This window comes from Strix aluco, chromosome 10, assembly GCF_031877795.1.
Source record: "Strix aluco isolate bStrAlu1 chromosome 10, bStrAlu1.hap1, whole genome shotgun sequence".
NCBI classification, from domain to species: domain Eukaryota; kingdom Metazoa; phylum Chordata; class Aves; order Strigiformes; family Strigidae; genus Strix; species Strix aluco.
Window position 1 is genome coordinate 20733273 of NC_133940.1, and position 14699 is coordinate 20747971.

The window sequence follows — 14699 nt, forward strand, 5'->3', positions numbered from 1 at the left end:
AGTATGCAGCTGTGCGTAGGGCAGAGTGTTAAAACCTTCAGCCTCATCTTGTTTCCTAAGTAGCAGAACAATCGTGAAGTACAGTTTCCCTGGTTGTTTTTAGAGACCACACTTCAAGTTCTTCCTTGGTGGTTTATCACATTTAAACATATTCCCCAGAGTCATTAACACATATCCTGTGTTAAGTGCTTTGCTTATCAGCTATGCTTCAGCTCCCTTTGCTGAGTTCTTCGGTTTCATTTGTTGTGCAAACCACTGCCATGCTGCCTTGCGGTGTATAGCTTGACTGAACCTGGAGCAACCAGCCCAGGGGTGATGGGAGAGGCAGGAGGTTGTGTTAATCCAATAGCTTTAGTGGGGTGGCACTTCTTAGGTCTGTGCCCTTTCCAACCCAAGCTTGCCGTGCTGCAGGGTACAGCCCTGACCCTGACCATTGGCCGGGAGAGCCCTGTGACTGCTCCACAGCGTGACTTGAGGTGTGTGGAAGCTGGCAGAGCGCAAACATTTGAGATCTGTATTTGAAAGATGGAAGGCATGGTTGTCCAAGGGCTGAGGGGCTGTTTTTTGAAAAGCAGCAGATGCTCTCTGAGGACAAGTGGCTAACTGGCACCTCTGTGGTCAGGTAAATGTTAGGGTCTTTGTGCCAAATACCCTGATACTTGAGAAGGCCACTGGTTTGGCCAGCTGCCCTCAAACTGTAGCCAAATCCATCAGGGAGCTACATTTAGACAGCACCCTGCCAGGGCTGGTGGCAGAGGGACACCTTGCTTAAAGGGGGGGTTAGTTTCTGGAAGTATTGATGGATTTTTCTTGAGCTCTTGTTTTTATTGAGGGTCCTCTAAGCTATTTAAGGATGGGCACATACTGCACTTACTCCTCCCCCCGACAGCCTGTGCTCTCTCTTCTCACCTGCTTCTCTCCAGAAGAACATCCTGTGCACACGGACGTCAGCCTGGGCCCGAGAATAGTTCCAGTCTGTCCATACTTTTCCTCTGTTTTCTAATTCCCCTTCTGTGGCCCCAGAGTCAAGCTGAGGTGGGGTTTGGATCAGTGCATGTCCTCAGGGTATGTGATTCTCCTGGGGTTACACAGGAGACACTTGACCAGGCTGTTGGTTCACTGTAGTCTGGTGTTAAGGTACAGCCAAAGAAACTGTGTTCAAATACCTTCCAAGCTACAACACCTGCACGTACTGCTGTTTTAAGCACAGCATGGTGAAATGAAGCACAAAGGTACAGCACTTACGGTTTTAGTGGTTAGTTTGATGAATGCTTACCCTGAGCACTGAATTTTCTGTTGCTGTAGCACGGTTGTACCACTGGTGTGAATTCCTGCTGTGTGCTCAACAGCTGCTGCACAGCTTGCATGGGGAAGCTATGCAGTGTGCACTAAAATAAAGGCCCCAAGGAAGCATGAGGAGGAGTCGTGGTTTTTGCATATACCCAGTATATTCTTAGTTTCATGACTTGTTTATTTTCCAGACAGCAAAGACAGGCCAGGGTTAATATACCTGGAAGCTCTGGAAAGTTAAGCAGTGGGGACCTGGTGCAGCTGGAGGGTGAACAGGTTATTAAGGAGATAAACATCTCCAAAACCATGATCTGCTGCCAACCAGGCTTTAGAAGATGTATTTATTTTTTTACAGAGACAACAAATACCTGTCTAGTTTCTGTGAGAGGGGACAGAACAGCTTAGGGGAGCAGCAGTAGGATGCTAAATGCTTTTTCCCCAGGGCAGCAGAGCTCTGAAGTCTCCATGGCCACTTGCTTCACTCTGGGGAAGACAATCTAGTGGTCCCAGCACAGCTGCTACCAGTGCAGGGCCCCGTTCTGCCACAGACTGGCGGCTTTTGGGGCTGGGTGGGCTGCTCCTGTGGGAGGGTTGTAGGAGATGGTCTGGCTGACATGGGCTCTTGGCATGGCATGGGTGAGCAGAGATCATGAGCAGCCAGCACGTTTGTTGGGACAACATGGTCAGTGTTTGCATCCTCATTGTAGGCAAGGGGATAGAGGTGCCTTTTTGGGGTCTAGATCAGGGTAGGGATGACACCACCGAGGGCAGAAAGCGCCTGTAAGAGCTTTTCTTCTTCCTGGAAGAAAATTTATGCCCCAACCTATCTATGAGAGGGGCCTTTTGCTCCATGAGATGGCAAAAGGCAGGCAGAACTGGCCTGCCTGCCTGCACAGCTCAGCTCCTGGGGCTGTCAGGCACAGTGTTAATTTGTCTGTGGAGCTCCAAAGCCGCTGTGATAAATGTATGTCTCCCGTTAGCACATGATGCATTACATGGGAACACAGGATTATGTTACTTCCTGAGCCATATGTTCACGATTATGTGTTCTGATTGAAAGCAACCCTAAACCTGAGATCAGGAACGTTTCGATACCATTTGCACTGGACTCTGTGCAATTGCATTTCTTCTAAATAAAACCCACTTACTTGATAAAGCTCTGCAGAGCTGGCCATGGCTCACATAGTTTCCATGCTTCTCAGCTGTTTGTTTGTTTCATTTACTTGAACCGGTACAAACACAACCCTTGGCGTAGTTGTCAGCAGGACGTGGCCGTCTCCTGACCTTGGCAAGGCGGCATTTCCAGACCCCGGTCACCACAGAGTGCAATTTCTGCCAGCTTGGCCTCCAGCCTGCTTCTGTAAGTTTTAGGGGAAGGGTGTGAACCCGGTCCCCACCTCCGCTGCAGCCTCGCTGCGTGATGCTCCTCTCCAGGACTGTCTTTCTGCAAGAGAAATACTCCAACTTACTCTGGCCTGACCTTGTGGAAAGGGTGACAAAGGGGAGACAGTGAGATGACTCTTGGACTTTAAAATCTGCAAAGCAATAGTGTAAATCCAATCTCCTGCCCCAGCACCATCTATTGCCTATCCAGCAGCTTCCTGAGCTCAGAGATGAGGCAGAGGAAGAGCTCTGAAATAGCAGTAAAATGTTCATTTGCAGGCAGGCATCTCCCCGGGCTGTGTCAGGGCTGCTCATGGTGTGCTGCCAACATCATGTTACTCTGACAGAAAAGAAGGGGTTGTAGAGGAGATGGTGAAGGCAGCAGCCACCCCTCACTTCTTGCTGAGGTGTCTGGGCAGTGTCAGGAGCTGTTGGGTTTGATGTGCGCTCCTCTGGTGAGGTTTGCTCACGCTGGCACCCCTGCTGCAAGGCCCCTCTCCTCTCAAAGGCGGCAAGAACAATCTGTTGGCCTCAGGGGCTCCCGTGCCAGTGTGGGGATTTCTCATGCCGACAGCTTGGGCCACACAGTTGATGGTACCTCTAGAATTACTGGGGTGGGCAAGTGTCCAAGAAAGAGCTGTGTAAACAGGTCCTCGTGCTGTGACAACACAACAGTCCTGACTGCACAGCATCCTACAGCTGAGAGCGAGCCCAATGGGGTCCCGCTGACCCTCCCTTGCCATGAGGGCACAGTGGGGAACAACATACCCTCTCTACACCCCAAAAAGCCCAAGCCCTGTTTCAGTTTATAAAGGTGCTGTGCTGGGGCTTGGAGCAGCATGGATGGAACGAGGAGCCGTTGTGCTGCTGAGCTCCATTGGGAGCAGGAAGCAAAGCAGCCCCTAAACCGCAGGGCTTGGGAGCTTGGTGGGGTGGTCTGAGGTGATGCTACAGGATGGAGGTGCTAATGGCCTCCCCCACCTCACAGCAGGAAGCAGCAGCAATTTATATGGCCTGTCTGTGTCCTTCTCCCTTTCCTGCTCTGTGCTGGTGCTGCAGCTCTATCAGGAAAAAAAAAATTAAATTTCCTCTTGGTGGCCCCCATTGCCAGACCGCTACCCCATCTCGTCCGGTTGCTGATGGTGCAGAAAGTACAGGGCTGTGTCCCAGGTTGGTGGTGAGGGGGAAACGGGGCTCCGCAGTGCTGGGGGCTGCAGGGGCATGAGCGGCAGGGGGCAGGGATGGAGCTGCATTTCTGGGACTGCATGGGCTAGCATAACCCTGCTGGAGCTTTTGTGGCCCCCTCGCAGGATTGTTGCCGGCTTCCTCTGAGGAAGGGTGTGGGGAAATGGAGGGAGCCATTAGCAGAAGTGGTCTGGGAGGCTGAGACCGGGTGTGCAGGCTGGGGCGGGTGTCTGGGGAGAAAGCGTGAGTGTGCACCTCCGGCCAAAGTGGAAAATTTTCTGGTCAAGAGCCCCCACACCCACTGATGTCCTGGCTCCCTGGCGTGGTGGAACATCGTGCCTTGTCAGAGCCCTGCTGGCATGAACTGAAGAAGTATCTTTACATGTAGGGAGATATTTTCTTGTTTTTTTTCTCATGACTTTATATGTGAAAGCCTGGTGAAAAGAGGCAGCTGGAATCTGCACAACTATCCAGCACAAAAGGCCTCGAAGGGCTGCAGCTGGCCGCGGGCTTAGGCTGGAAACATGGAAACTATCTGCTCTGCTTGTGGATGGTGGGGATTTCTGCGCACAAATTATGCGGCACCTCAGCCAGGACCTCGCTGAGCCCTGCAGTGGGCCTGGCCATAACGAACTAAGTGGCTCTCAGTGAGTGATTAGGAATTATTATCCTTGCTTGATGTGAAATATGTAAATAAACCAGTCTAGTATCCTTCCTCTTAAGAAGGTGATGGGGAAAGGCTGGTGTGGGACTCTGCTCTCCTCACCAGCAAACTTTGCAGCCCTGCGCTCACAGCAGGTTGGACCCCAGGAGGCAGAGCGCTGCATTTTTGTGCTTGGTCAGAGCTGTTGTGGGCAGAAATCTAGCATTCATATCTCGGATGGCTATTAAGGGAACTGAAAACATTTGTGTTACTAATGCATTGCTGTATTGGGTTTACGTGACAAGGTTTTGGTAGTGGGGGGCTACAGGGGTGGCTTCTATCAGGAGCTGCCAGAAGTTTCCCCCATGTCTGACAGAGCCAACGCCAGCCAGGCTCTAAGACAGACCCACTGCTGGCCAAGGCTGAGCCCATCAGCGACAGTGGTAGCACCTCTGGGATAACGTATTTATGAAGGGGAAAAAAACCTGCACAACAGCAACTGCAGTGGAAGGGAGGAGTGAGAATATGAGAGCGCAACAACTCTGTGGACACCAAGATCAGTGAAGAAGGAGGGAGAGGAGGTGTGCCAGGCACTGGAGCAGAGATTCCTGTGCAGCCCATGGTGAGGCAGCTGTGCCCTGCACTGATGGAGGTTAATGGTGGAGCAGATCCCCACCTATAGCCTGTGGGAGACCCCATGCTGGAGCAGGTTTGCTGGGCAGCACTTGTGACCCTGTGGGGGATCCACGCTGGAGCGGTCTGTGCCTGAAGGGCTGCAGCCCTTGGGAAAGACCCATGTTGGAGAAGTTTGTGGAGGACTGTCTCCCATGGGAGGGACCCCAGGCTGGAGCAGGGGAAGAGTGTGAGGAGTCTTCTCCCTCAGGAGGAAGGAGTGGCAGAGACAGTGGGTGATGAACTGACTGCAACCCCCATTCCCCAATGCTGCTGTGGCAGAGGAGGTAGAGAAATCAGGAGTAAAATTAAGCCTGAGATGAGGGGTGGGGGGAAGGTGTTTTAAGATTTAATTTTCATTTCTCATTATCCTACTCTGATAATAAATTAAACTAATTTCCCCAAGTCAAGCCTGTTTTGCCCGTGATGGTAATTGTTGAATGATCTCTCCCTGTCCTTATCTTGACCCATGAGCCTTTCATTGTATTTTCTCTCTGCTCTCCAGCTGAGGAGGGGGGTGATAGAGTGGCTTTGGTTTGTGCCTGGCATCCAGCCAGGGTCAACCCACCACAATTGCTTCTGCTAGCTGCAGTGGCAAGCACAGCACTCCCAGGAGGCAGGGCAGCCCCTGCCCTTGCTGAGCTCCAGAGCATGGCCCCAGGAGTTGGCCCACATGGCCCTACTCTGTAGCCTGCATTTTTCTGAGACTTCATGGTTATTTCTCTCTCTGCATCCTAAATGGCATTTCATGACCTGGGGCATCCAAGCTGCCTTCTTTAGCAGGTGTTTGTGATTGCTGTGACCAAACCCAGGTTGTCTACTGCACCCAGCCTCCCTGAGTGTGATGGTTCGTTAGTCTAATCTAGACCCTAAAGACAAAGCTGGAGGCACCTTGAAATGCCAGTGCAGTTGGTAGAGAACTGTCGTGTCTTATAAACCACCAAGCTGCCTGAATAGAAAAATTGTCCTAACATTCTGGCACCAAAGCTGCTTTCTCTACCAACAAGACCACCATGCATTCATTGCTGAGCCATCTTCCTGATATTTCTTATTTACATAGACCCAAGAAGCTGGAGCAGTCATCAGGGCTTCACCCTCTTTTGTCTTGCAGGGCCTGGCAGTTACACTGTGGGCACCATGTCGGAGCGCTTTGACTGCTTCTACTGCCGTGATCCTCTGCACGGGAAGAAGTATGTGCAGAAAGAGGGCCGGCACTGCTGCGTCAAGTGCTTCGATAAGATCTGTGCCAACACCTGCATTGAGTGCAAGAAACCCATTGGAGCTGACTCCAAGGTGAGTGCTGAGCAGTTAAATGGGTGGTGCTGATAACCCTCCCCTTTTGTTTTCCTGGCTCCGGTCTGTTTGTGAGATGCTGTGTGGAAACAAGGTCTCTTGCGAGTCTTCTGGCTGCTGGGCCCTGTGCTCCCTGGGCAAAGAGCCAGCGGCTCTGGGGCACTGCAGCAGGGATGCTCATGATGGGCTGTGTTTGCACAGGAGCTAATTTCAGGATCTAGATTCAGTCACGTGAACTGCTTCAGATGCTGAATTGTCCTGAAGAGTACTGCAGCTAATCCAGCCTGCACAGGACTTGCAGAAAACTCATCTGGGCACAGCAGTCAGGAACTTAGGGGCTGATTTTTGTCAGTTTGTCAAATGTTTATTGCTTCATGTTTATGGCAATAATAACACACACCTGAACTTGAGGGGGAACTTGACAACCAGTGCAGCCCACACTTACAGAACTTCATATCTCAAAGCTGTTGGTTTGAAGCATGTTCTGCTACTCTGAAACCCCAAGTGAATGTGACTGTGTCAGTGAGTTTGGTTGAATGTCCTTCCCTTAACTGCCTGCAGATGAGCTGCACCTCCAGCCACTGAATGGAGTCATGCTTAGGAACCAAGAGATCTATCCTTTACTGCTCAAGCTGGCGAGACGGTAGCTTGGTTTTAGGGCTGCTCAGCAAGAGAGAAGGGTTTATTGCTCACTCCATTTCTGTTCATTCCAGGAGTTGCATTTCAAGAACCGTTACTGGCATGACACCTGCTTCCGCTGCTTCAAGTGCTACACGTCCCTGGTCAATGAGCCCTTCATGCTAAGGGAGAACAACAAGGTTTGGTGTAGCAACTGCACTGCCGCTGCGGATGCACCCAGGTGTAAGGGCTGCTTCAAGCCTATTATTGCAGGTACTGGTGACAGGGGTACAACTGCCACGTTCTGCTCTGGGGCAAAACTGTGGCGGTTTATCAGGCTGCAGTTAGGGGTACGGGCATCGTAGTGGAAGGCTGGAGCACCACAAAATGGTGCAAGTTTTGACACTTGCTCTCACCTGTCCATCTTATTCAAGTGTTGAAAGGCTGCTTTGCAGTTAACCCTCATGTGGATGGTTCACCCTAGTAGTCTTGAACCATTTCTACCAAAAGCTTTGCTCTGTAAATCAAGGTCCTCTTCTCAGAAAGGCTCAGGCACCTGTCTGACAAATGTTTTGAGAAAATCTAGGCGGCCCTGGCTAAAGTCAGATACAGAAATTAACAGCTCGGCCCTTGTCCCCGTTACAGTTGAATCCTGTCATAGCTATGGACAGGACTTGCCTACAGGTATGTTACCTTGCACAGGAGGAGGAGTTTGTCACAAGCCTGAAATCCCACATAACAAGTTATTTCTGTCTGTTGTAGGAGACCAAAACGTTGAGTACAAGAAGATGGTCTGGCATAAGGACTGTTTCACTTGCAGCCAGTGCAAGCAAGTGATTGGATCTGGGAGCTTCTTCCCCAAGGGTGATGACTTCTTCTGTGTCTCCTGCCATGAGCATAAGTTTGCCAAGACCTGTGCTAAATGCAAGAATGTGAGTCCTCCTGCTTCGCAAAGGCAGCTGCCAGAACTAGCCCTCACATGTCTTTTGGAAGCTAGGAGAGTAAACCAGCAGACAGATGATGCTGAAGCTGTACCAGTGCTTATGTTCTTTCCTGGAGATACTGGTGGTGCAGTAATGTGAGAGCTGATGGTTCTTGCACATTGCAGGAGCTGAGCAGGGGCTGTAGGGTTATCTGATGGCAACGCCACTGAAACCAGGTGGGCACTGGCCTTGCACTTGCTTTAGGGATGGTTTAAGCTCTCTAGTAGGTATTTTGTATTCGAGCAGTACACCAGTATTTTATCAAATAGCTGTTTTACAACTGATTTGTATAGAATTGCAGAATCGCTGCAGGTAAAATAAACTATTATGAAAACTCCATGCACACATGATTTTGGGCTAGAGGAACTCAATTTAATTTTAATGAGCACTTTCAAGAGCTCATCTCCATGACAAAGCCCTCCCCCCCTACACCCCATGCCTGCATCCCATCTCTTCCTCCCTACCGATTCTGAAACACATCTCTGCTCTTTCCCTCCTAGCCCATCACTTCTGGAGGCCTCACTTACCAGGAACAGCCTTGGCATTCAGAGTGTTTCATTTGTTCCAACTGCAAGAGGCAACTGGGCGGGAAGCGCTTCACAGCTGTAGAGGATGATTTTTACTGTGTTGACTGTTACAAGGAGTGTGTTGCCAAGAAGTGTGCTGGCTGCAAGAATCCTATTACAGGTATGTTGGATTAAATGCAGCTTGAGGGCAGTGGGTGCTTAAGGTCAGAACAGCGATTCCCAAAGCCCGGCAGCTCAGAGGCTTCTAACACCAGAAGCAGGTCTAGTATCCTAAACCCAATCCCAGCAATTTACACATGCTCTAATTCTAAGCCACATGCTCTTGCTGGATGGAGTCTGAGTAACTGAGCTCTTCACTCTCCGCACAGCTCAAATTTACCTTTTTCAACACTTCCCCAAGTAGAACTGTTCCAAACTATATCTTAGTCTGGGAACCTTAGGTCTAAAAGGAGCAGTGTTCTATTGCCCCAAAGTGACATTTGTTTTGCTTCTGCTGTATTTTGCACATATCAGTTACTGGATTACAAAATTCAGCCCTGAAATGTGGGCACTACCCTGCCAGCCCCATGAGACTTGCATTCTGTTCTGCATTTTAGAGCATGGGTCTGAGCCCGTAACAACCAGATGGGGCATTCAGCCCAACCTGTCCTGGGTCTACATCTTGGTCTTTCCTTCAGCTTAATGGTTTCCTGGAGAAAGGATCCAAGGGAAAAGGCTTCTTGCAGGGACAAGCTGCACAAGCCGTATGCTAAGCTGCTTGTTCCTCTAAGAGCAGTAATATTGAGCAGCAAACAATGTGGTTCAGCTGCAATTCTGGTTGGTGTTTTAGGCATACAAATATGGTCTGCAAGACTACAGGAGGCAGTAAGAATGGGATCTGCTGCTTGGTGGGCTAACCCAGCCAAGGGAAAAGCTACTATCGCCGTCCTATAATTGTTTTCTCTCCTAGCAGGATTTGGAAGAGGAACCAGCGTGGTTAACTACGAAGATGAATCCTGGCACGATTATTGTTTCAAATGCACAAAGTGTGCCCGTGGTCTGGCCAACAAGCGTTTTGTTTGCCATAATGGAAAAATTTACTGTGCTGAGTGTCCCAAACGACTGTAAGGAACAGACAGCAACTGCTGTAAAATGGATTTTAGAGCTCTGCTTTCCAAAACAGTCCTGGTAAAGGAGCAGGTTTTTGCATGTTAAGAATTTTAACTTTTTCCATTTTAGTATAAAAACTAAAGTAGCCTCAATATACTGGGTTTGACTTTTGAAGCTCCTGCAGTACAAAAGCATGTAGTGTTGCAAAAATCTAACTTTGTTTCCAAGTAACTTCTAGTATAAAGGCTTGAAATGCCATTAGATTTAGAGATCCACATACCAGATAATCTGCACGTGGCTTAAACTAAAACAAAGCTAGTTTTAAACTTGTCTGGCATACATTTAAGCTTGGCGCTTAAATGAAGTGGGTTTGACAAGGCATGCACCTCAGAAACAGAGATGCAAAGATTGCACCCAGGATCAGAGAGATCCATTATTAAGCTTTTACAAGCACAAGTACATTACATACATCACACCATTAATAGCAGCTCAGTAATCAATACCTTAGCTTACCCTACCACACCAAATTGCAGCACGTGTATGGAATAGCTTCATCTTACATATAACAATGTTTTGGCACTATGATTTAGCTTTAGTTAAGTTTCCATAAACTTGTTTTAGTCTTGATTTCTGCATGGTTTGCCCAAAAGTTTTTCTCATCAGCTTTTTTTACATCATTGTTTAAACGAGGCTGTCTATATACAATTATTAATCCATTAACAAGTAGTAAATCTTTCAACTACAACAAAATGCACATGCATTTAGAAGTGCCTTAATAGCTCAGACAACGATAGCTTTCCTATTATGTCAGTGTATCTTTTATGAATTAATAAAAATGAGACTAGTGCCTGCTTGAAGTTCTACAGTCTGGAAAACTGTTTTTTTTTTTCATTTTGCCATCTTACACGATTGACACCTCTTATGGCTGAGCTACTGAAATCAAGTCTCATACACTGATACTGGCAAAGTAAGGAGTCAGCTGTTCTGCCATAGCACCCTTAAATATCTGAGGACCAAAGCAACAATTTCCATAAACTAATTATTTTTTTTTAATATATAACTGACACTGGACCATCTGCCAAGAACAGCCTGTGTGAAAAAGCCCTTTGGAGAACATATGTACTGCCACTGTCCATGCACAGATCTACCACCCATCAGCAACCTGAACACTGGTTTATGGTTTTCTCTATTTCACTACTGTAGAAAGAAATACTTATCAACTGGATGCTGCTCCAGTCATTCCATTCTGTTCACAAGCACCTACCAGAAACAAAGAACCCCTGCAAGAAAAATAAAAGGCAGCATCTTGCTGTATTCTTGATGGACACTGCTCCACTGTGGCCATGGGGCACTGCTGGCCTCACCCTTAGAGCACAAAGATGCTACAAGTAAAAGGCAAAGGCTTACAGTAAAAAGCAAGTTAAAGAATTCAACAGTTACAAACACATCATCAGCATGTACAAACACAGCAAGATCTGAAGGTGTTAGCACAAATACCTTCCCAACCACACAAATGCAACTGCCAAAGAGGCTCCTAGTTTTGGGAATCTGCAGTGTGGAGTAGTTAGAGCAGTACCCGAGTGCATCTCAAGGCAGGTCAGCATGGCAAGGGGTTGGAGACTCCTAGTAAGGTAATGTTTAGTATTACAGAAATAAAGCATTGTTCAACTGCAAAGTTTATTTAACAGTGCTCACATATTTACATAGAGCTGTAACAGACCATTCAACAAATAATATCAGCACAGAAAAAAATATCAGCATCTTTTTTTGTTAGAATGATTGTCTCTGCCAGAATGAAACAGCTATCATACAAAAATACATTTCTCCTTTTACCTAAGGCACTGCTCTAAAGTCTAAAACAGACCTACTCTATTCTGAATAGCAAACAGCAAGAGTAAGAAGGCTGAGGGTTTCCTATTGTAACTGCGTTGTCGAGGAAAGAACACATTTATTTCCAGCAAAACCATTTGCATTTAACCACTGAAAACACAGCTGCCATTTGGATGATTCATGTGAATTGAAGTATCAGCCAATGGTTTATAGCAGGATTTGAGACAGCTACTCTTTAATCACTTATCCAGTATATCTGTTACAGGAGATAGAAGAACAAGGCTGCATTATTACTTTTAGTAGCAATTTTCAGAAGATGCTTAGTTAATATCTTCATGCTGTAAAAGCAGGCAAGTTTAGGTTAAATAGATTACTTAATGAAGGCTTCAGGGGAAGGGAAATATATATGCAGCTTGCAGCCACTGTTATAAAGCTAGAACAGGAACACTTAGAATAATTAACATGAACAAAATATGACTTCAGTGGTCTAATACTGTTATGTACACAATAAAATAATACTTCCATAAGTGTAGATAAACTTAAATAAGTAATTCAAAAGGAAAAACATTTTTAAAAGCATGACATGTTAAACTGCACTATGACAGACATACTAGGTACTCAACATTTTCATAATATATTAGTGCATATGCTGTAAAACATTTTGATGTTTGCCAATAGATTAAAACATATTAGTGATGGTACAATACCACATTTTGAAACTGCCAATTTTTTCATGTTGTTAGAAAATAAGGAATTTTTCCTTTCCATTCAAAATTGAAGCCAGTAAATTTTGTGTTTTTAAATAGCACACGAACCAAAAAGTAACTTTTTTTCTAAAACATTACAAAGGGCATTCAGCTTTAGCACACACTGAATGAGTCTTTTATTTCATCAAGTGCCATTTTAGGATTATGCAAAATCTGGCCAGTAGCTAAGTGGGGAGCCTTCAGGGGCATGTTGCTGTACATGATACTGATAGGAGAAAAAAAAAAGACTTAAGAGACTCAAACAGGTTACTGTAAAGTCTGTAAAAGGGAAACAAGTGATATTTGAACAAGGAGATCTTATCTAACAATTAGCTAAATTAATGGAAAAGGAACATCAGCACAGTATTTTCCCTGAAATGTTTCAAGGTGCAAATTAGAAGTTTGTCATCCCTCCCCTGGTGTTTTTGTTTTTTGCAAACTTGAAGATGGATAAAGGTAAACAAGCAGCTTTTCAAAACAAGGCCTTCGGTACTTGATAAAACACTGGATTACTGAAGTACAATCAGATTATTTCCAGGTCTCTAGTGTTCACAGTTCTGTCCAAAGAGCAAAGAGAAGAAAACATTTAACCATCACAATTGTGTGTATGCCACATATGTCTATCATCACTGTCGGAGCCTACATCCAGGGAGTGAGCACAGAACCACTTGGTTACTTACAGTCCAAAATCAGTGAACTTTTTTTATGTATGAATATTAGTTTTTGAAGTTATGTACATAATTCTTAAACCATATTATATCTAAACGTTTTCAAGTTCAAAATTAAAAGGCAACACTTTCATCACTAAAAAGTTAATGATTTTGATCAGAACAAAACGTGATCAGCAGTATCACGTTAAATCCGTCTATTCCCATGGCCCAGTTAGTTGTGGCCTCAAGGGAAGCCTCAATAAGGCTACGTCCATGGGAATAAAATTCACAAGACGCAGAGTGACAGAGGAGACTCAGGAAACAGTTCAGTCTAGAAAAGTGCTACACTTTAATAAAAAAAAGTGCTACACATCACTTAAAGAAAATGTGGATAGCAAGTGTTGTTTTTTCCACTACCATTCATTCCAACTGTTCACACAGTCATTTATCTCAGAGGAAGAGATCTCCTGCCGTGAGTACGTCCATTTGGGGTTTAGCTCCAACATCAGTGGTTTAGTCTTACATAAACTCGCTTACTGAAGCCTCCCTGACATGCTATGCCGTCCTGCATCAGGGTTTGGCTTCTCAAGTACATGTGGCTTTAGATGCAGCCCTGCTTCTTTCCAAAAATTCAGAATATTGCGTGTGCAACTTTATTACTCCTCCCAGAATGTAATACAACTGTGGAATTTAAGGTTGTTGTTACCCTCCTCAGTGAAGCGAAAGACTATTTCTAAGTAAGTAGAGAGGACAGCTAATACCTCGCCAGAGCCTGAAGAGACCTTGTAAGACCATGCAGGCCAGCATCAAAAAGTTACAGAACATGTCTAGGAGTGGAAAGGTCCTGTCTGTAGAGTTACATCAGACACCTTTTAAACTGTTAGTATCTTCAAAAGTAACATGCCATTTAAGACATCTTAGGAGAAGCCTAAAAATGCAACAGATGGGCTTGAGCACTGGTAGGAGATGCAGGGGCTCAGCTGTGTCTTTGGAAGAGCCTTAATGTCGGGCCTTAGCTGCTGCCTAGAGCAACTCCCTAAAAAGGCATCAGTTGGTGACTCCTTTTGACAGAATGCAAGTTACAAGCACTAAAGAAAGAGCTTTCCCTCCGGACTACACATTGGAAAAAGTGCCTTGAAAATAAGAAGCTGAAGTTAAGGCAAGGAGAGTAAATTGCAAGGAAGTTAATTGCCTAGCCAGAGGAAGAGACAGATAGGGAAATCAGCTTGGATTACCTGATGAAGCATCTATAGGTTTGGTCAATGAATTCACTGCACCATCTTCCTCAAAAGCCAATTTGGGACTAGAAGGTATTGTAGCAGCATCATTCAAGTTTTGATTATAGTTACCAGCAGAGATCCTGTCTGAGCTCAGTTTGGTTGACTTGGAATGTACTCCAATGTCAATAAACTCCTCAGAAGTCCACGAACCAGATCTTCCATTAAGATTCTGAATAAGTCCAATTGTATGATCAGCTTCATTAACGCCCAACTTCACTGAGTCATCGATAACCATTTCTTTTGCAGGATGGCTAGAAAAGAAGAATGGATACTTGTATTACAGTTTCTGCATGTTTAACCTTTAGATTGATTACAGGCCAGCCAATGAGCAGGCTGCATACTTTGCAAAGCACTGAATATCCTGAAGGGCATTCCCAGACAAGCTCCTCCAGCTGCCATGCAGGATCTCGCCTCCAAGAGCCAACAGGGAAGGACGACTCACCAACATACAGCCACTTTTTACTATACTAATAGCTCTCAGGTAAGGTCTGGCTCCAGAAATTTGATATA

The 14699-nt window shown here is 46.1% G+C and overlaps 2 protein-coding genes across 6 annotated transcripts in view; one reads left to right on the forward strand and one right to left on the reverse strand.

The window, feature by feature from the left end:
* FHL1 (four and a half LIM domains 1) overlaps positions 1–10540 on the forward strand; it is a 34081-nt gene extending 23541 nt beyond the window's left edge. For 2 of the 4 annotated variants that reach the window (XM_074834725.1, XM_074834723.1), the window contains exons 2-6: positions 6285–6466; positions 7180–7357; positions 7847–8016; positions 8568–8754; positions 9544–10540. In XM_074834725.1, coding sequence (XP_074690826.1) covers positions 6311–6466; positions 7180–7357; positions 7847–8016; positions 8568–8754; positions 9544–9701 — 849 coding nt within the window. In that variant the 5' untranslated portion in view covers positions 6285–6310 and the 3' untranslated portion in view covers positions 9702–10540. Of the gene's footprint in view, positions 1–4488; positions 4506–6284; positions 6467–7179; positions 7358–7846; positions 8017–8567; positions 8755–9543 lie in introns of those variants that run through there. The other 2 variants (XM_074834726.1, XM_074834724.1) reach the window with 2 other exon arrangements.
* Positions 10541–11341: 801 nt separating this feature from the next.
* MAP7D3 (MAP7 domain containing 3) overlaps positions 11342–14699 on the reverse strand; it is a 46742-nt gene continuing 43384 nt past the window's right edge. For both annotated transcript variants that reach the window (XM_074834721.1, XM_074834722.1), the window contains one exon: positions 11342–14440. In XM_074834721.1, the coding sequence (XP_074690822.1) occupies positions 14131–14440 (310 nt within the window). In that variant the 3' untranslated portion in view covers positions 11342–14130. The remainder of the gene's footprint in view (positions 14441–14699) is intronic.